Raw genomic sequence first — 22865 nt, forward strand, 5'->3', positions numbered from 1 at the left:
TCTTTCACCGATTTAACCTATGTGCGAGATAGGCCTTAGCGATCGCAAAACGATTTTTCCATACGATGTATCGATATATCGATAAAAAATCGTTACTTCGAAATTGTTAATCGTGCGATTGGGCGAATTATCGCTTCGTGTAAAAGTACCATTAGTCTGTGTGTGGTATTACAATTGAGAGCTTCAAAACCACACCCAAATTGAAGACAAGAGTGCTTCTGTTTTTGGAAGAAAGCAGCCATGTGTATCTAAGCCTAGACCACCACTTTAACTCCAGAGACATAACAGAGCCTGGCCTCTTTTAAACAGACCCCCCCCTCCTGATGATCCATACAGATACAGAGAGAGTGAAGTCTGTAGTAGCCGCTTGCAGGCTGCATTCACACATCCGTAGCACGGTCTGCAGCCGCGGTCTCGCAGCTAAGGACAGCCCTATGGATGTGCACCCGCAGCCTCTATTATGGCTCGCCAGTATTTTTTGCAGCCCCAACACAGACCTGTAACACCTACAGATATGTGTAAGGGGCCATAGAAATTAATGGGTGATTATTCTGACAGAATGTGTGAAAACAGATGTGTGAAAGTTTGAGCTAAAGATACAAAAGGAAAAGTTCAAAATATTCTGCATAAAATATTTGTAGATAGTTTTGTCAGCTCAGACTATAACATTTAGAATCATTTGTTTAATTTAGGACATAGATGAAAAGCTCTGAAGTGATTTGTTAGCGCTTCGATTATAAAATATAATGGACATGATCTTTTTAGCTTCCTACTTTTAAAATATAAAAAACATGAAGAGTAAAAATGATCAAAAGCTTAGACATGGCTAGACATTACATTTTATTCAGCAGTTTCAGTTTCTTTTTTTCTTTTCTTATTTTTAATGTTCTTTTAGAGATGGTGACATGGGGGGATTGGACTAGAGCTCAGATACAAGCCTTCTGTGATATCAGAGCATGATGCATTGTCACAGGACAGAGGAAGATGCTGGGGTCAATACAACTTTTGTAGTCCTTCTGTTTTCCATTTGCTGTCAGTGGTGAAGCACAAAAAAACCCACCGAAGACAGTATTGTTAGTAATACAATTTTCTGATACCGGAGTACCCCATTAAAGTGATATTGTACTCCACACCATCCACAAGCTTAGATGCTGCACATTTCATATATACCTGTATAACACTTACTGGTATCTTCTTTCTGCTCTAAAGTCGCTTAATTTAATTGGTGGACAGTACCATCTAGGCGGGGCTTCACAGCCATTGAAGGCCCAGCTGCCATGAAGCCCCGCCTAGGCGACAATGTCAGCTGAAGAAATGAAGCAAGTTTTTAAGTAGAAAGAAGACACAGACTAGTGTTTTACAGTTATACATCAAATGTGCATCAACTAAGCTTTTGGATGGTTTAAAGAATCGCACATATAGTGGGGAGGTTGTGACAGTATCACTTTAACTCCTTAACGACTGTGGGCGTACATTTATGCCCCCACTGCCTGGGCCTTAAATCAGGAGGGCGTAAATGTACGCCCTGACGCGGGCCCGGCTATGGAGCGGGCTTACAAGCTGAGCTCGCCCCATAGCGGGTGAGGACCAGCTGCTATCCTCCTGCCATTACCCCCTTAAACACCGCAATTGCCCTGCTTGTCTGCGGGGGTCCCGGTCGCATGGCTTGACTGCCGGAGGTCCCTTACCTTCCTCCGTGCAGTCAGGTCTTCAATCTTGTGATTCAGTCTGCCACAGGCAGGCTGTATCAGAAGATCACAGATAACACGTAAAAATAATAACGTTAATTAACATATAATATACCGCAGCGTGCGTAATCGTCCGATCTATTAAAATAAAACAATATTGTTCCTGCACGGTGAACGGCGTGAACAAAAGGTAAAAAATGCAAAGATTGCTTTTTTTAAATTACATTTTATGTATAAAAAAATAACAAAAAGCGATCAATACGTTTGATCTAGAAAACAATTTTACTAATAAAAACAAGAAAGTATGGCGCAAAAAATTATGCCCCATACGACACCCTAGGTGAAAAAATAAAAGCGCTATAAGAGTCACAATAGGGCCATTTTAAATATACCTATTTGCAAAAAAAAAAAAAGTTTTACTGCTAATAAAAATAGTAAAAGGTTAGAAAACCTAGTAACCATGCATATCGCTGTGTTCAGACCGACCTATAGAATAAAGCAAAAATGCCAGTTTTACCATGAAGTGCATTACGTAAACATTTTTTGACCCAAGTTAACCCCATAAATGATATTTTGGGGGTTCTGTTATTCATTTTATGGCAAATTAAAAGATGCCATTAAAAAAGTACACCTGTTCCTGAAAAAAACAAGCCCTCTCATGGCCCTCATGGTCTTAGAAGGTGAGGAGGAAAAAAACGAAAACGCAGAAGTGACAATTGGCCCGGTCCTTAATGCCATTTTAGGCCCGGTCCTTAAGGGGTTAAAGGCTATGCACACCTCAACATCAAATTCATTTTTATTTATTGCTCCATTGCTTTTAAAATAAAAAAAAATTAATCATCTCAATCTTAAAATGGTTTTGTGTCTATATCTCTTAGAAACATAGAAGATTGTCAGCAGAAAAAGATCCCCTGGTCCATCTAGTCTACCTTATTACTTTCTTATTTGTTTATATACGTTTATCCCAGGCAGGTTTACATTTAGCTATTATTTACCAACCACATCTGCTAGAAGTTTGTTCCAAGAATCTTCTACACTACCACAAACGGTAGATATTTATTACACTGAGGGTCCTGTTCTTGTTGGTATTGTGCATATCTAGGGGGAAGACAGGGGGAAGAGTTGGAGAAAATCACATGCACTGACATAAAGAAGGTAACCATGAGTGAAAACTATTCTGTCATCTTTTTATGGAAGCTCGGCACAGTATGCCTAGGTGTCAACTGGAGCATGAAGGCTGTAATTCCATTTGGCATATTTTCAGTAGCCTGGAGTGTGCAGGGGTAGCATCTAGTAAAATACATAATGACCATTTTCTGCTTTTCTTTAAACTTCTATGCAGGGCTGTTAGTTTTATGTCTTTGTTATATTTGTGATGTATTTTTTTCTAAATACATTTTATGACCAAATCTGCTTGGAAAATCTTAATCCTCTTGAAGGCATTTTGCTATTAATCTAAATAGGTCATCCAATCCAAATGCACTGAATCTGACATGTTTCCACCTAGTTCATTGCTTTAAATGCACTTTGCCAAGAAATGTGTGCCAAATAAATATGCTAGAAGGCTGCAGTGTGGACCCTCTCCTCTGCCAGGACAGAATTACAACCATTTATTGAGTTATCTTTCAGTTCTATGACATTTCCAAGTATTGATTTTAAGAAACAAGTGTTCCTCACACTGAAGATTGACAATTAGATGGTTGTAGTTTCCTTTTTCATTTGTATTTAATAAAATGAGGAAACAGACACAGTGGCCCAGATTTATCATTCTGTGCTGGACAGTCTTTTCGTGGTCTATTTGCATGTGCGCTGAAAATTTGTCTATTTCCGACTTTACCAGCATTTTCTGTCTACAAAGAGGAAGGTGGACATTCTGGCAGGATAGTGAAAAAATTACCAGATTTATGTAGATTTTACATGCATATTAGGTAGATCCACTGTTAAAAAAAACACCAAGATTAGACTAAAATATTTTCATTTCCTATTTTTCTCCCATACTATACCCCCTATACCCTCCTATACTCAGAGCCACCCATTACCTCTGCCCTAATGCAGTGCAGGTGTGGCATCACTCATCAGCCCCTGCACTGCATAGGTGAAAAGAGGTGACCCTGCTATTCTGTATTTGTCCTTCACATTTATCCCTATTTCCACCAACATCATCCATTGGTAGACTGTCGGTAGAGCCCCATACACCTCACAGTGGCGGCCAAACCTGCTGCAAACGGCATGTACTGCTGACAAAAGTATGAATTGTATGGGTACCATTGGTGAATGGATATACGTCAATTGAAGCATAGCTAGGGGTGGGGAAGAAAAGTGGAGGGGGCGAACAAACTACTGTGCCTTTTGCAAGGATATTCAGCAAATTGAATCTTGAGGAAAGCCATGCAGAATGATTAAAAAGTTGATGGGTCTAGTACATCCAGCTTCAGTTTCCATCCATCACCAGTTTCATGCTGCCCACAACACTGGCAGCATGAAACCAAAACAAACTCTCTTATTGCATATGTATATAATTTGTTATGAAATGATGAGCCATTTGAAAAGAATTATAGTTTAAAATTGGGCAGGAATGGTCTTTATAGCAGCGGGGTTCTCCCTATTTGCTTCTCCCTGCCTCACCAGCCTTGGTTGAGCTTTCCTTATACATATATAGGGGGAGAACAGCCTGTGAGCACTGGGCAATTTAAAATAAGGATTCTTCGGAAACACTGCATCATTTCAGACTACATTGTCGGCTGTTGTAATAGGTGAGGCCCCTTGTCTGTGTCAGTTTTTACTGTCAGGAAATCCTGATCAGGAAGCCTCAAAAGACATCAGGAAAGTATCTGGATTTCCTGACAGTAATCCGTTTTTTCTTTTAGGAAACCATGAGGAAATGTCTTTAGGATTTCAATGTCTTCAGAAGTGATTTCAATATGGTCTAGTATGCCAACACACATCACAATTACCCACATCATCCCTCGTGTACCCTGCCACTGCGTCCCCCTCGTGTAACCTGCCACTGCGTCCCCCTCGTGTAACCTGCCACTGCGTCCCCCTTGTGTAACCTGCCACTGCGTCCCCCTCGCGTACCCTGCCATTGCATCCCCCTCGTGTAACCTGCCACTGCGTCCCCCTCGTGTAACCAGCCACTGTGTCCCCCTCGCGTACCCAGCCATTGCGTCCCCCTCGTGTAACCTGCCACTGCGTCCCCCTCGCGTACCCTGCCATTGCGTCCCCCTCGCGTAACCTGCCACTGCGTCCCCCTCGCGTAACCTGCCACTGCGTCCCCCTCGCGTACCCTGCCATTGCGTCCCCCTCGTGTAACCTGCCACTGCGTCTCCCTCGCGTACCCTGCCACTGCGTTCCCCTCGCGTACCCTGCCACTGTGTCCCCCTCGCGTACCCTGCCACTGCGTCCCCCTCGCGTACCCTTCCACTGTCTCCCCTCATGCCATGTATCATCCTCTAATCTGTTGCAGAACTACAACTCCCATTGTGTTATGTAGTCTTGCTTATTACCACACAAACCATGATGGGAGATGTAGCTCTACTGTGCCACTGCCTCCCCCCTTCTATACTGTGTCATCCTCTAATCTGTTGCAGAACTAAAACTCTCATGGACTGTCAGCAGGACATGATGGGAGTAGTAGTTCTGCAACCTGAATGGCCACATGATGCAGAACTACAACTCCCATCATGGACTGTGAGCAGGACATGATGGGAGGATTAGTTCTGCAACCTGAATGGCCACATGTTGCAGGGCTAGAACTTCCATCATGGACTGTCAGCAGAGGATTGGGGGGGGGGGTGCTGAGGTCCAGGGAGGGGGGGACGGATGGATGGAGATGCCGCGGCGCGTGAGGGTTGGGGGGGCAGTATGGGGGGGTCAGGCTGCAGGAGGCCGGTGCAGACCTGAAGCGTCCGCGGTTTCGGCGCTCCCATAGACTTCTATGGGGGTGTCCGGGCTTGAATTTCGGACAAAAATAGGACAAAAAAATAGGACAAAAATCCGGATCTATTTTCCGGACCAGACACCCCTCCGGAAAAATCCAGAATGCTGTCCGTGGCTAATTAAAGTCTCTGGCTCCAGGTGGTTTTTCCGGACGTGCGAAGGGGAACTGAGTCTGTCCCTCTTTCATGCTGCCTGTGATTCAGGGAACATGAAACTGAAGACAGGTTCCCTTTAACAGAGAATTTTGTTGGCTTATTCCTCAGGTGAAGGGCAGTACTGTAGATATAGTTCTTTTTTCTGCTGGGAGGAGATGCTTTGGATTATGTCAGAAATCTTGCTCTTAATTCTAAATATAGAATATTTCTGAACTTTGAACATTTTGTCTGATTATACTAGTTTACATATATATCGAAGAGCTTTAAAGTTTAGTAGTGATGTTCATTAGAATGCAGGAGGAATTTAGCGCAGTCACAGTTTATGAGCCTCCTGACAGATATGTTTAATTAACAATTCCCGTGATGTTTTCTCTCTGGCTGACTCAGGAAACTTTTTGTTAGAATGATATTCTGTTTGCTTTGTCCATTACTGTAGGAGTGCCATACACACAGTTGGAAGACTCCATATTTTGATAAGTGTCATTGTTTTTTTTAATTAACGCAGCATTTGGTTGTAGGTTTTCTTTTTTAGCTCATGCTATGATGGTATGAATGGCCTGTCTTTAGGTCACTAGTACCAGATCAGTTAAAGGGGACTCTTAGCGCCCCTGTTGGTTAGCTGTTTGAAGCTGGCGCTTATCTAAATTGGACAACGCTGCAATACCCTGCACAGCAACTACTAAAAGTACAGGTGTACAGAGCCAAGTAAACAATGAAGAGGCCTTAGTGTTTTAGAGCCTGTCCCTGTCCCTATGTATTATACCTAGTGAACATCTCAAAGGAAATGTTTCATGAGAAAATGAAATGTGCTATCATATAGATAGGAAGGGATCAAGAGCCATTCACTACATGTAATGGTTAGTGCTTAGCCTGCTCCAACTTTTTACAATGCGCTCTGCACAGGTCACAGAGCATGCAAAGTAAATGTTCCCATATACATGCATAGGGTTCCAGACTATTGTGCATATGTTTATAGGGGTTGCTGTAAAAATGGCTGCCCTCATAATATTGTAAAAAAACAAATATAATAAAAACATATAAATGGATTTTTAAAAAGGACATGTTTCAGTATTTGACAGTGATCAGTAAAAAAATAAATCTAAATGACACATTCACTTTAAGGCTATGTTCACACTATGTATATTTCCGGCCGTAGTGTGAACCGCAAATATACGCCCGTAGTTTTGAGGTTGATGTGTATGCTTGGAAGTATACGATTTCCAGCCGCACAATGCACACTACGTATGAGCCTACGGCCGGATCGTATACGGCGCCGTGAAAAATGAACAAGACCATTGTTTGCGGCCGGAACTGTTCCAACTCACGGCCGTGGATTTTCATGCGGTCCAAATTGAGCCCAATTATTTCAGCCAAATTGATTGATTTTTAGATCCAAAAGGTTCTGTGTGTTTTATTGGGCTGGGCAAAGATTTCCAAGTAAATGACCTGTTTCAGATCGCTTCGAAACAAGCTAGGAAGCATAACTGTACTACGGGCGTATGTTCGCGGTTCGCCCGCATGTTTGCAATCCGGCCGCATGTCTATTTTTCCCACGGCCGTAGTTTCAGCCGCACATGTCCGGCCGCTTACGAACTACGGCCGGACATATACGTAGTGTGAACATAGCCTTAGGGACTGTGTACCAAGGGCATAACATTATTAGTTTTTCTTATGTTTTCCTTTAAATATGATCCATTTTGTACTAATCCAGACAAATTCATTTACTGTGTATGTAGTTGAAAATGTACAAGTGCATAGTAAAGCGCTAACCGTCCCTAAAACTTTAGAGATTTTGGAAACTGCATTAAACCCCAATTATCTATGTTTGATGGACATCTGTCTGATTCACTCAGGAGGCATAAAGTGGTCCTGGGGCCCGATGCTAATATAAGTCAACTAGAGTTCTTGTGGAGTGATAAATGTCACTTTCACATACTGTCAGTTACATATATTAATAATTAGCAGTCTGTCCCTCTGCAGTGACCTTCCTGTATGCACAGCTATATAACTACACATTAATAAGTCATGGAAATAAATAATATATCTTTCCTTAGCTGGGTGCATATACTGTATACTGTGTGGCATAAATACTGATATATGCTCAAAGTGTGATGTTTCCAGCTAAATATTACTGTATACATCTATGTCCTGTGTTAGAGTTTTTCCTATGTTGCCTATATGTAACTAGTGTTATGTATTTTATTCCATGTACCTGTGTGGTTTGCCAGCTTTTAGCATAGTCTTTTATACTCCAGAAGCTTTGCATCATACATTCACCTTGTAGAATGGGTAAATGATCTGTTGCTACAGTTACACCATTCCACTTCTGTGGACAATTTAATATCCTCCATATCTAATTAGCACAAAGAGAAAACAACACAGACTGAATAGCTTCCTACATCTGCTGTCTATCAGAAGAGTCCTCACAAGGAATAGGCATTTTCTTTTCTTTCTTTATTTGTCTCTAATATTATATGTTTTGTCAGCTTTGTTTCATGTGATACTTACGTGTTTTCTAAAATGTTAACCATTTCTTCAGAATTTTAAAGCTTAGAACGTTCTCCCTCTGGGGTAGATAGATCCTTTTCAGGCTTTAGCTTTTCAGGACTCTGGGAAGGATTGGTATTTTTTTTAGGCAGTGATGGAGTCAGTGTAGCAATACTATGGGTATTGTGTTGTTTGTCTTGAGTATTGAGTGGTGTGTAAGCTAGTTTAGGAAGAATAAGCATTTTGTTTATTCAATTGGTATTTGCTTTTAGTGTAGAATAGCTGTTTTATTTGCATACATGTCATTTGTTATTGCTTAACAAAAGATCGTTTTAATCCAAGGCTTGACAGATCCTTGGAGCTAAACAATATGCCTAGAAATCTGGCAATTGTGCAATATTTTGGGTTGTTTCATATTGCTGTGGATAGATACTTTTTGCTATTACAAAAGAAATGAATCCGCCTCCTGGTTTGAAGTTTTATGGTGTGAGAAAAATCTGGAAAATATGTATGTACCTGGTCACACAAGGGTTGTGAGAGAAGAAGCCATAAAACCCTTTTGTTATGGAACCACTTATTTTTTACAATAAGGTTATGGAAAGATCAAAAGTGCATAAGGTTTCTGGCATGCAACTTTCAAGGACAAGCAGATGAACATCCTCATGGTTCTTTTACATGGATCGGGCATAAAAACTTGTGATAATGACCAAAACAGATATTATTAATCACTGTCTTTAAACATGTTCTAAAATTACCATTGGTAGTTCATTGATCGGCCACAGATGATCATGATCTCCCAACAATCAGAATAACAGTTTATAGCTTGGTCTAAATGTCAATTGCTAATGTTGTGTTTATACAGACAGATTATCTGACAGATTATTGAAGCCAAAGCCAGGAATGGATTGGAAAAGAGGAGAAGTCTCAGTCTTTTCTTTATGACCTGTTCTCTGTTTATAGTCTGTTCTTTGCTTTGGCTTTAATTATCTGTCAGATATCTGTCAGATAAATCTGTCTGTGTAAAGACACCCTTAAAAGGCTAAATCATCGATTCACGATCTCCAAATAACCGATTAAGCTATTTATCTGTATGTGTTAAAGGACCTTAACTCAACAGCCCCCATCTTAAGGTACAATTAAATATTCATGCAATATGTACTGAACTGACCAGCAGATCTGAAACCTGATCTAGAGAAGCATGCAATAAGGTATGGCTGAAACTAAAAGAAATGTGGGTGTCGGACTTACTGAGCTATTATCCAGTATTCCATCCTGCCTCCTGGGAAAGCAGAGAGAAGAAAATTATATATATATATATATATATATATATATATATATATATATATATATATTGAGATATGGGGCCAGACGGCACTGTGTGGCTCTATGGCTCAAGTGGGTGCTTCAACCTCAGAGGACGGACTCCAAGGCCACCTTAGTAGTACAATAATCGAGAAGAAGCGGCACTCCAATATTCAGTGAAAAAAAGAAGATGATTTATTCACCCATCAATGTGCAACGTTTCGATCTCCCAATGAGATCTTTTTTAAGCGACAAACAAGAGTGGAACATCAGCTGGTATATAACATCAAAGGTCCACCCCCAGTGCCTCCCCCAATTAATTACATCATAGATATTATCATACATAAACAAAATTAAAATAAGTGCATCAGTGTACATAATGCAAAAAATCATGTGCATCCAGCAACAGTGGTATATAAGGGCTGTGGGAATAGTCCATGATCGGCGTACAGTAACCTTGCATAGTCCATATACAACTAATAATCAAAGAGTCCATGATCCATAGGGTTAATGGAGGGGGCCGTCACTCACCAAGCAAAATGGAACAGCTGCTTGATAATTTTGCTTGGTGAGTGACGGCCCCCTCCATTAACCCTATGGATCATGGACTCTTTGATTATTAGTTGTATATGGACTATGCAAGGTTACTGTACGCCGATCATGGACTATTCCCACAGCCCTTATATACCACTGTTGCTGGATGCACATGATTTTTTGCATTATGTACACTGATGCACTTATTTTAATTTTGTTTATGTATGATAATATCTATGATGTAATTAATTGGGGGAGGCACTGGGGGTGGACCTTTGATGCTATATACCAGCTGATGTTCCACTCTTGTTTGTCGCTTAAAAAAGATCTCATTGGGAGATCGAAACGTTGCACATTGATGGGTGAATAAATCATCTTCTTTTTTTCACTGAATATTGGAGTGCCGCCTCTTCTCGATTATTATTATATATATATATATATATATATATATATATATACAGTGGTACCTTGGTTTAAGAGTAACTTGGTTTAAGAGCGTTTTGGTTTAAGAGCTCACAGTTTTTCTAAATTATGACTTGGTTTAAGAGCATTGCTTTGGTTTAAGAGCTCCCTGTACTGGGTGGGAGCGCGAGTGGAGGAGGGCATGGTCTACATAACGGGGTCTACAGCACTGTACTCTGACCCAGAAAGACTCCCTCACCTTCCAATCATAGCAGATCCACTTCAGGCTAGGGCTTACATCAGGGGACAGGACTGTGGAGGTAATCTCCATAGCTGTAACCCCTCTCTCCCCAGACAGAGAGTGCTGCATGTATTTGCCCACATCTTCCCTGCTAATTTCTTCATGTTCCCTGCAGTCTCTGTCCGCCCTTGTGTTTCCCATCCTCTCCATTACTGTACAGTAACTTATAATATCACATATTCTGCTGTTTCTGAATGTTTGTTTCATCTATTTTACATGTTATTCAGAATAATAAATCATTATTTTTGGGGTGTGCAAACCAATTGTTTGAATATCAATGATTTCTTATGGGAAAATTTGCTTTGGTTTAAGAGTGGATTTGGATTACAAGCATGGTCCCGGAACGAATTATGCTCGTAATCCAAGGCACCACTGTATATATATTGCACAATCCAGAAATGACATTAAAAACAGTCACTTGTCACTAGGATCTATATCTAATCTGCCTGATAAAAGTTAGCGGATATGTTCGGTATAGATTGTGACTCTTAAGAATAATTTCCTCCGATGGACACAAGTACTTTAGCTTGACATTTGTATTGTGGCTTTATAACAGCAGGAGAGTTACACATATTGCCTCCTATTCCTTTCTAATAATTCTGGTTTTATAAAATCTTCCATCCAGATATTTTACGTGGATATTACTCCTGTGGATGTTGCTGTCTCACTTTACAGATTCCAGGACTTGAGTGATGATACATGTGGACACTTATATGTGGTATAATGTACCTTGGGTACTGTAGCTGTGCCTTTGACACAACAATCTTTCATTCATAATTGACCAGTGAACATGGGTTATTAAATATTAGACTGAAAGGTTTTTATATTTATCAGATTATAATCATTCCGTTCTTCTCTGCATACAAAACTAATCTTTCATCCACGCTTGTCTTGGACGTGTTTATGATTCTTTACTTTATGCTAATGTTTATATAATTGTATACATTAGTTTTCAATGGCAATTCATTCACGCATCACAGCCATGGCAAATCAATTGGAATTATCTATCCATTACGCAAATGAAATTTGGAAGCTGCTTGTGATCATGTAGCACCTCATTCTAATGTAATTTGTAACGCATTGAGGTTTGATTGCCAATACTTAGTCTTTTATATACAAAAATATATTTTATTCTGTATTCATAGACCTACTGTAATTCATCTTACACTCCAGGCAAAAGTGATACTGTGTTATGCTGAGTACAGGGCTGGGGTTCAGGAGATTCAAAGAACAAAAACTACATATGGGAAAATTGGTGTTTAGTGACCCTTCAGGCAGGTACCAGGCATAACAGTTTATCTTTTTATTTTTATTTTTTGCCTGGACTGTTCATTGAATTTCCTTATTTATTTGAGTATGTCTGTGATGTTGCTTTTGACTCAAGACAAAACCACCGCAGGAAAGCTTTGATTTTTTTTTTTTTCATTTGATCTTGGTGTATCCGTTTAAAGGAGAAGTCCGGTGAAAAGTATTGTATTGCCCCCCAAAAGTTATACAAATCTCCAATATACACTTATTACAGGATATGCTTATAAAGTGCTTTTTTCCCTGCACTTACTACTGCATCAAGGCTTCACTTCCTGGATAACATGGTGATGTCATGACCCGACTCCCAGAGCTGTACGGGCTGTGGCTGCTGGAGAGGATGATGGCAGAGGGACACTGAGGGACACAGGGCACTGGAGGGACACTGAGCATCCCCCTGCCATCATCCTCTCCAGCAGCCACAGCCCGCACAGCTCTGGGAGTCGAGTCGTGACATCACCATGTTATCCAGGAAGTGACATCACCATTTTATCCAGGAAGTGAAGCCTTGATGTAGTAAATGCAGGGAAAAAAGCTCTTTATAAGCATTTCCCGTAATGTTGTTCCCGTAGTGTATATTGGAGATTTGTATAACTTTTGGGGGGCAATACAAGACTTTAATAAAAATTTTCACCGGACTTCTCCTTTAGGAACATTTCTGTGAAATTGAATAGATTGTAAAATTTCTACTGTTACCAACCTGTATCTTGTCCACCCAGAAGTCATTACACAACAATTAATTTAAAGCAGGATAGTTTAAACCTTTATCAGTTTTTAAAAAGTACTGAATAAATGTCCTAAACACTTTCCACTACTGGACCTCTGAAATGGATATACAGCAGGGGGTGGTCTGAGATCACAGAATCCTCCAGATTTATTTTCCGATGTATATCTATGATACCCAACATGCTCTATTTGCTAAATAACCAGGACATTAGAAAAACAACATACCATCTTTTTCCCATGTTAAAACACCCCCCAGTGCATCTTATAAAAGGAATGTGCTGATCAAAAACCCCCCAACCCCCACCCCCACCCCCCCCCACCCCCGCGCTCCAACGTCTTTGGAAAAGACAAATGACAGTCAGTGAAGCAGCAGCAACCACTGACAGCTATCCACAACAGGTGCAGGATATCCATTCACCTGCTCCTGCAGCCGCTGCCGAGATATCTGTTACAGAGATCGTCGGGGGGTACAGAGGTTAGACAAGCACCCATCCTACTTTTCCCCTATCCTGTGGACAACCTCTTTAAATTGGTGGTCAGAATGATAACGGCAAGATTTCAGGATTATTTTAAAATATACATAGAAAATTTGTAACACATCATCAAAAATATGTTTAGCATAAAAACTTTGTTTAAGCAGTAGGCCATTTTCTGATGACACATTCCCTTTTAACAATAGATTTGACTCATACCCTTCCAGCTGTGCCATGATGGGACTTGTAGTTTTGCTGGAGGGCCACGGATCTGCCAACTGTGATAAACAAATGAACACAAATGTTCATATAGGGACCCAAAATATTTGACGGGGGACCCAAAGGTACTGCAGGAGCACCCGGGGGAGCTGGGTGAGAATAGCCTGTTTACAATGTTCTCCACAAGGGCAGTAACAGATCACAAATTTCACATTGCCAAAGTACCCATTTAGGAATAATACCCAGGGCTAAATGATATGTACAGTATCTGGATTTTTGCATACCCAGAACTGTACAAAATCCAGCCCATCGCTGTCTCCCAGTGCAGGAAGTTGAGCGCTCAGGTCACCAGACAGTCTTAGAAAGCTGCTGATATCGTTTTAAATATGCATGGGCAGTCAGTGGTAGCAGACATCTAAGAAAGACATGGTCTTCTCACCTTTTATAACATTTACTTTTCAAAACTAAGACAGGGATAGGGTATACATAGCACTAAAGAGTTTTTTTTATTTTTTAACTTCCCTCTGTGACAAACATTGTGGTTAGTATGTATATATATATATATTGTAGGGATCTTCCCGGGGGATGGTGTGTTTGGACACAGTTCAGTCAGCAAAACTTGGACTTATAAAAAACAGCTTGGTGTTTATTTGTATCATAAACAGTCCATAACAGAAAATAGCGATACCGTGCTTTTCAGAACAAACAAAACAAAAGGTCCTGCCCGTCCGGGCACTTACTAACAACCGGTCACCTATCTGGCACTTGGTAAGCAGAGTCGCTGAGTAAGCCCCCCAGCAGCGACAGTATCCTTTGCTCGCAGCAAACCCAGCCTGCAGGCTGTTCACTCCTGACTGAGAGCAATCCCTTTCAGACTGACTAGAGCTTTTGCCTTCTCAGGCTGATTGGGATCAGAGCTCACCTGATCCCAAAACCCACACTGGATCGAGGGGGAGGGAATGGCAGGTCCCACTACCAACCTACCCACCATTCCAGTAAATCCGGCCCGGAAAATTTAAAGAACAACTCAGCAGCATATCACTGCTGAGTGACAGGTCTCTTCCAGATTTACCATCTCCCCATAAGCAGTAGTCTGGGTGAGATGTACCTCCCCTCGAGCACTTTTCCTGTGACATGTCCACATATCCCCCCCCTCTTTTTCAGACCGGAGGGCTGAGCATTCTGTCCCCACAGACAGTGTACCCTTGATAGGGCGTCAGCATTTGCCTGTAACTTTCCTGGCCTGTGTTCCACTGTAAAATTAAAGTTTTGGAGGGATAGAAACCATCTAGTCACCCTCGCATTTTTCTCCTTGTTCAGCTTCATCCATGTTAGGGGGGCATGGTCTGTAACTAACTTGAATTTTCTACCCAGCAAGTAGTACCTTAGGGACTCTAGGGCCCATTTCACTGCCAGACATTCTCGCTCAACAATGGCGTAGTTTTTTTCGGCCGGGGATAGCTTTCTACTCAAGTACATCACCGGGTGTTCCTCGCCATTCACGACCTGCGAGAGGACGGCACCTAACCCTGTATTAGAGGCATCTGTCTGGACCAGAAATTCTTGCCTAAAGTCAGGGGTAACTAGCACAGGTTGTTGACACAAGGCAGATTTAAGGCTTTGAAAAGCCTTCTCGGCCTCTGGAGTCCATGTCACCATTGCGGACTTCGCACCCTTTGTCAGGTCAGTTAGCGGGGCTGCAACTGTGGCAAAGTTTGGCACAAACCTACGGTAATAGCCCGTAATACCCAGGAAAGCTCTGACCTGTTTCTTTGTGAGGGGTTTGGGCCAATTCTGTATTGCCTCAATTTTATTTAGTTGTGGTTTCACTAACCCCCTCCCAATAATGTATCCCAGGTATTTGGCCTCCTCTAAGGCTAGTGCACACTTCTCTGCATTGATGGTTAACCCCGCACCACTTATGGCCTCTAACACCGCCTGGACCTTACAGAGGTGACTTTCCCAATCAGGGCTAAAAATGACCACATCATCGAGGTAGGCAGCAGAGTAATCCCGATGTGGTCGCAGGATCAAGTCCATCAACCTCTGAAAAGTGGCAGGGGCTCCATGTAACCCGAATGGCATCACTACGTATTGGAAGAGCCCATCAGGGGTGGAGAATGCAGTCTTCTCTCTAGCCTCAGGAGTGAGGGGGATCTGCCAGTAGCCCTTGGTGAGATCGAGGGTGGTTATGTACCTGGCACTACCCATTCTCTCAATCAACTCATCCACCCTGGGCATGGGGTACGCATCGAACTTGGAGATCTCATTTAACTTTCTAAAGTCATTACAGAACCTCCAAGTTCCATTGGGCTTTGGGATTAACACAATCGGGCTGGACCACTCGCTCTGGGACACCTCAATGACTCCTAGGTCAAGCATACGTTTTACCTCGGCTGACACCGCCTCCCTCCGTGCTTCTGGTATCCTATAGGGCTTAAGGTTTACTCTGCTTCTAGGCTCAGTTTCAATGTGATGGTGAATGAGATGCGTACGCCCTGGGAGGTCAGAAAACTTGTCTTTATTTTTCTGCAAAAACTCTTTAGTCTCCTGCTTCTGTGACACTGATAGAGTATCACCAATCTTGACCGGAGGGATTGGTTGTGACAAATGATTAACAAAGTTTGTCGCCACCAAGGATTCCCTGTCTTTCCAGGGTTTGATCAAGTTTATGTGATAAACTTGAAAAGGCTTCCTTCTACCTGGTTGGTGTACCTTGTAGTTGACCTCACTGATCTTCTCTACAATTTCATAGGGACCCTGCCACTTTGCTAAGAATTTACTTTCTACAGTGGGAACAAGAATGAGTACCCGGTCACCTGGGCTAAATGTCCTGATTCTGGCAGAACGATTGTAAATTCTGCTTTGGCTCTCTTGCGCCTTCTGGAGGTGTTCCCTTACTAGGGGCATTACAGTGGCTATACGGTCCTGCATTTGTGCTACATGCTCTATAACACTCTTGTATGGGGTGGACTCACTTTCCCATGTCTCTTTCGCTATATCCAACAAACCCCTAGGGTGACGACCATAGACCAACTCGAAGGGAGAGAACCCTGTGGATGCTTGGGGCACTTCCCTAATAGCAAACATCAGGTAAGGTAGTAAGTGATCCCAATCCCGACCATCTTTTTCCACTACTTTCTTTAACATATGTTTTAGGGTTTTATTAAACCTCTCCACTAATCCATCTGTCTGGGGATGATATACAGAGGTACGAAGGTGTGAGATTTTAAACAGTTTGCATACATCCTGCATCACCTTTGACATAAACGGAGTACCTTGGTCGGTCAAGATTTCTTTGGGGATCCCCACCCTGGAAAACATATAAAACAACTCACGGGCAATTGTTTTAGATGCAGTGTTTCTTAGGGGTACAGCCTCAGGATAGCGGGTTGCGTAGTCTAAGACCACCAAAATGTACTGGTGTCCCCTTGCCGACTTTACAATGGGACCCACCAAGTCCATTGCAATGCGGTCAAAAGGTACCTCTATGATGGGGAGCGAAACCAAAGGACTGCGGAAATGCGACACTGGGGCGCTAAGCTGACATGTGGGGCACGACTCGCAGTAATTTTTTATGTCAGCATAAATCGCAGGCCAAAAAAACCTCTGGAGGACTCTCTCCTGTGTTTTATCTGTCCCCAAGTGGCCCCCAAGGACATGATTATGGGCCATGTCGAGTACCTGACGCCGGTACGACTTAGGCACCAGAAGCTGTTCCACAACCTCATCATTAATCTTAGTGACTCTATAGAAGAGATCATTAGTCACAGAAAAATGTGGAAATTTTTTCTCAGCTTCTGGTTCCTGAGGTACCCCATTCATAACAGTGACCTGCTCTCTAGCATTTTTGAGAGTGGGGTCCTGTAATTGTGCAGTACCAAAATTATCCCTAGACACCTCTAAGTCTGGAACATTCTGCTCAGTGGGAGGAGACTCTTCCTCACCAGCCAGGACCTGCAAAGGAAAAGCATCATATTCCTCCTGTACATTTTTATCATTTACCGTGGGTAATGCAATAGACTTAGGGGTCTCCTCACTCCTTTCAGAGGATTGTTGTTTTCCCCATAGAGCCCAGAACAATGGAAAATCACGCCCCAATATCACATTATGCATAAGGTTTTTAACCACACCCACTTCATATTGTACAGCGCCTAGTTCAGTCCCGACATTAGCCAGTACTATAGGGTAAACCTTTGTATCACCATGTATGCACACAACGCTCATATGTCTTGCTGGCACAAAGTCCCCAGTCACCAGGCTGGCATGCACCAAGGTGACAAGGCTTCCTGAGTCCAGCAACGCCTTAACAGGGAAGTCATTGACAGTAATGTTGCAGACTTGTGGTTCAGTCTCTAGTCCAGGAACTGCAACACATGACGGCTCCGCAAATAGCGACTGACGCCGGCTAGCGTCACACTCCATGGGCTCAGTGGTAAGAGGGCAATGGGCAGACACATGTCCCGTCTCATGGCATCTCCAGCACTGGATAGGGCCTGGTCTCCTTGGCAGGGAGTCCTTTTTAGGGCCACTTAGCCACCGGGGACCATCACCAGTCTTTTGCCCCTGAGACACCTCCTGAGCGCTTTTCCCTCTATCAGCACCCCTCCACACTCCCCCAATAGATGGAAGTCTCTTACCAGATGATGGCACAGATCTGGCACTCCGGGGAGGTGACGGTGCTGCAGGAACATCACGGAGGTAGTCCTCGGTCGCCTGGAACCTCTCCACAAGGCTGACGAGTTCGTCGGCACTCCTAGGGTCGCCTTGTCCCACCCAGCGTTGTAGATCAGCAGGAAGGGCACGGAGGTAGCGATCCATCACGACCCTCTCTAGGATCTGGGCAGGAGTAGAGGTGTCTGGCTCCAACCACTTTCTTGCCAAATGGATCAGGTCGTACATCTGGGACCTCGCTGATTTGTCGAGACGGTAGCTCCAGTTGCGGACCCTCCGGGCACGGACAGCAGCAGTAACTCCTAGTCGGGCAAGTATCTCCGCTCTTAGCCGAGGATAGTCTTTGACCTCTTGCTCACTGAGGTCATAATAGGCCTTTTGAGGTTCGCCTGTTAAATAGGGCGCAATCACTTCTGCCCACTCAGTGGAGGGTAACTTCTCTCGCTCAGCCACCCGCTCAAAGACAGTTAAGTAGGCCTCAATATCATCATCAGCAGTCATCTTTTGCAGCGCTCGCTGCACGGCTCTTTTCACAGACAAGGTCTCTGGTGCGGCTGCGGCCACCAGCTGGGGATTAGCACCTGCAGACGCCTCCTGCTTTGCGATTAGGTGCTCAATAAGTTTCTGTTGTTGAGCCATCGCTTGCTGATGTGCAGCCATTGTCTGTTCATGGCGCAGGTTAGCGGCTGCCTGATCCTGTTTAGCGGCTGCCTGAGCCTGTTGTTGTGCGGCCAATGCCTGTTGTTGTTGCAAACTCACTTGCATTAACTGCTTCATCATCTCCTCCATGTTGCTTGGCTGCTTTTGGAGTGAAGCCGCAGCCTTCACCCAGGACATACGCAGCTGTAGCCAAGTTGATGCACACCGTTGCCCCTAGCAACCGTTTTGCCCGCTCCGCAGCACCAATTGTAGGGATCTTCCCGGGGGATGGTGTGTTTGGACACAGTTCAGTCAGCAAAACTTGGACTTATAAAAAACAGCTTGGTGTTTATTTGTATCATAAACAGTCCATAACAGAAAATAGCGATACCGTGCTTTTCAGAACAAACAAAACAAAAGGTCCTGCCCGTCCGGGCACTTACTAACAACCGGTCACCTATCTGGCACTTGGTAAGCAGAGTCGCTGAGTAAGCCCCCCAGCAGCGACAGTATCCTTTGCTCGCAGCAAACCCAGCCTGCAGGCTGTTCACTCCTGACTGAGAGCAATCCCTTTCAGACTGACTAGAGCTTTTGCCTTCTCAGGCTGATTGGGATCAGAGCTCACCTGATCCCAAAACCCACACTGGATCGAGGGGGAGGGAATGGCAGGTCCCACTACCAACCTACCCACCATTCCAGTAAATCCGGCCCGGAAAATTTAAAGAACAACTCAGCAGCATATCACTGCTGAGTGACAGGTCTCTTCCAGATTTACCATCTCCCCATAAGCAGTAGTCTGGGTGAGATGTACCTCCCCTCGAGCACTTTTCCTGTGACATGTCCACATAATATATATATATATATATATATATATTGATGAGTCAGTAAAATACATTTTATTATATATGATAAAAATAATTATCTATTACAGAGTATGTGGTTTAAGTAAAGGTGTAGTATGTATGTATGTATGTATGTATGCTCTTTCCTCTTGCATGTCACCCACAGTGAGTTTAGTGTGAACTTACATTATAATCCTGAATGTACAGGTAAACTAAGCCTCACTTGTTATACATTAAACAAGGCTGTAACTAAAGCTTTGCAGCCCATCTGATTGCTGACCTCACAGCAGCCCCAGATAAAAAGCCTCTCTATCGCTGTATTGTAAATCAGTATAAGTTTAGGATTAGTGGTACTATTTCTATGGACACTGTGATTACATAGAGTTGATTGTTCTAGGTAGTGAAATACTTCACAAGTAGCAGTTTTAAAAGTCAATAAGTAATCAGTAGTGATCTCATTCTGTTTGCATATAAGAAGGAATTTGGATGGTCATCAATCCAAATTATAGATTTAGTCATTGATGAGTATTTTCATGGTCATCACTGATCTCTTTAAAGTGAGCAATATTCACAATAACATATCAATGGGTTCATACACGTTGGGTAAATAAGTCACTAAATTTGGATGCTTCTTACCACATGGTGTGTATTATTACGTGGGTCTTTATGGACAAAGGCTTACTTAGTGTTTTTTTTATGGCCCGGCATTATATATAGGCGTTTAAAGTGACATATATGATAATGTGATATATTAATGCAGTGACTGCTGTCATGTCAGTCACTAGCCTCAGATGAAAATAGCAGCATTGAATCTATCAAGTGCTTAAGTGCTGTGTAAAATTTTGTATCTGACATTTGTGATGAGTGTAAAAGGAACGCTAAAAATATTCTCCATGCTTATTTTATGTTAGATTTTAATTGTAATATTCCCATCATACTCAAGAAATAGACAGCCAAGCTGGACTGCATCAACGCTTATTAGATTTGATTAATTTAATTCTTGAATTAAGTACATTTATTTGCATTTTAAGGCTATGTTCACATACTGACAAAATGGCAAGCGTTTTTATTGGACGGCTGTCATTTATAACGGCTATATAATAACGGCCATTGTTATAAAATAACAGCTGTAAATTAAGGCCGTTCAATAAAAACAGACGTCATTTTAACGGTGTAGGAATATAGCCTAGGTGTATGCAGGATTTTTAAAAACCTTAAATGTTATATTAAAAATGATTTCTTATCCTAATAAACACATTATCCACTAAACACTGTGTTAATAGTCACCAGGAGGTCTTCATTAGTATTACCTTTAAGGCACTAGACAGTTTCTTACTAGTTTTGTATTTTTGGTGGCTATATACTTCTTTCTTCTGCTTTGTAAAGGTTGTAACTCAAAGGGGGAATGGGGAAGGGGGTGCTAAAATGGGATTAGTTAATTATTATTGGAACAGCCATGATTTTAAAGCTAAAAAGGCTTGTCTGATCTTGGCGATGCCTCTCCATTAGACAGGTCTGTCAATAAGCTGAGCACAGGTTGTTCTTAAACGGTGGGGGAACCTGTCAGCAAGTGTTTTATTTCCGTTAAGTATGACAAAGTTCCCATTTAAATCAATTGGCTGTCTTTGTAATGTTTTTTTTCTTTCTTTAGCCGCACTCTAACAGATGAGGGGCCTAAAAGTGCTTTATCAGCAGTCACATAGATCTAGACAATATACAATGCATTTTATATAGTATATAACATAAATAATGAACTCTTTTGTACTTTTCATTTGTTATCTTTTAGGCCAGAAGATGTCCTGCTAAAACGAACCCATGATGAGAACGTTCTCCTGCACTGTTTCTTGTGGCCACTAGTCACCTTCATGGTGGGCGTACTGATTGTGGTTCTCACTATTTGCGCAAGAAGTCTGGCTGTAAAGGCAGAGGCTATACAGAAAAGAAAATTTTCATAGAGTTTAAAGGTGGAAGCTTCAGTTCAAACCAAAACCCCAAATACCTATAGTCCTCTTGTTGCCTCTTCATCACTATTTTTGTGAACTTGATAATTGATGATACGCAGAACGTGGAATATTTTCTCAGACTTCTAATGGATTACTGCTCCCTGTGGGAAGAATGCCCAGAAATGCTGAGGACAGAAGTAGATATATAAGGAGAAAAGTAATGACTTATACTTAGCCAAGTGTAGTGAAGTCGTCCAAAAGTTTCATTTCACCTTTGCGATAAAATATTTTTTATTTGGTATGTAAAATATCAAAAGATTTCAGTTTATTTTGTATCATGTACTTCTAAAAAATTAAAGTGTGCTTTTTTATGTCCTAGAGCTGAATTTTTATAGGCTTGATTTTTGTTCTTTCCACCTCTTTGCATTTCATTTGCTTTTACAAGTCAAAGATGAATACACAACTTAATGTATTTACAGAATACCTTTTGTCCTTGTAGCGACAGTTAATCAGACATATTTGTCTATGCTGTATACTCTATATTTAGAAATACATATAATACTTCCTACTTTCTGATTAGTCAATTAAATACGTACAGAAGCAAATTTTTTTATTGTTCTTATTTATTACAGAATATCTATATACATATATCTTATTTCTTCGAGTTTGAAGTCAATCTGTCAGCTGCAATTCACCGCTGACACTGATACATAGCTGTTTGGCCAAGGAGACACAATGGTTCACATTTATTAAAGTCTCTGTCACACTGTCTAGTTTTTTGGTGTAAATTTACACCAGCTATTACTTGGCTTGAAGTCAACAGATTTTTCAGCTAGCTTCAGGTGCATTTTTGGTGCACATTTGGCCACATCCCCTTTTTGTATAAACCATGTCCCTTTCTTTGTACCAGAGGAAAAATGTCTAAATGTGGTAGAAAAGTGTGTAAAATGCTTAATAAATGAGAAAAAGTCCCATGCACCACTTTTACAGCCCACATTTTGGCTGAGACACATTAGTAATTCTGGGCCATTGTACTTTTCATATATCTATGAAGGTCAGTGTGGAGATCCTTGGAGTTACCCGAGGATCACGAGAGCATTAGCGGATACCAATAAGTAGTAGATTTGGAAGGATATAATTATGACTCTTTATTTAGGGTCTCAGAAAACAACACGTTTTGAAGTGTCATGATTATAGCCACGGGCGTAACTAAGGGGCGCAATATATTGCAGGAGT

At 42.0% G+C, this 22865-nt stretch overlaps 1 protein-coding gene across 1 annotated transcript in view; it reads left to right on the forward strand.

Moving 5' to 3' along the window:
• The window catches only part of KCNMB4 (potassium calcium-activated channel subfamily M regulatory beta subunit 4), a 70826-nt gene extending 48602 nt beyond the window's left edge, over window positions 1-22224 (forward strand). Inside the window, exon 3 of the mRNA XM_069955907.1 lies at window positions 21473-22224. Within this exon, the coding sequence (XP_069812008.1) occupies window positions 21473-21641 (169 nt within the window). The 3' untranslated portion in view covers window positions 21642-22224. The remainder of the gene's footprint in view (window positions 1-21472) is intronic.
• Window positions 22225-22865: the final 641 nt, after the last annotated feature.

This window comes from Dendropsophus ebraccatus, chromosome 1, assembly GCF_027789765.1.
Source record: "Dendropsophus ebraccatus isolate aDenEbr1 chromosome 1, aDenEbr1.pat, whole genome shotgun sequence".
Classification (NCBI taxonomy): domain Eukaryota; kingdom Metazoa; phylum Chordata; class Amphibia; order Anura; family Hylidae; genus Dendropsophus; species Dendropsophus ebraccatus.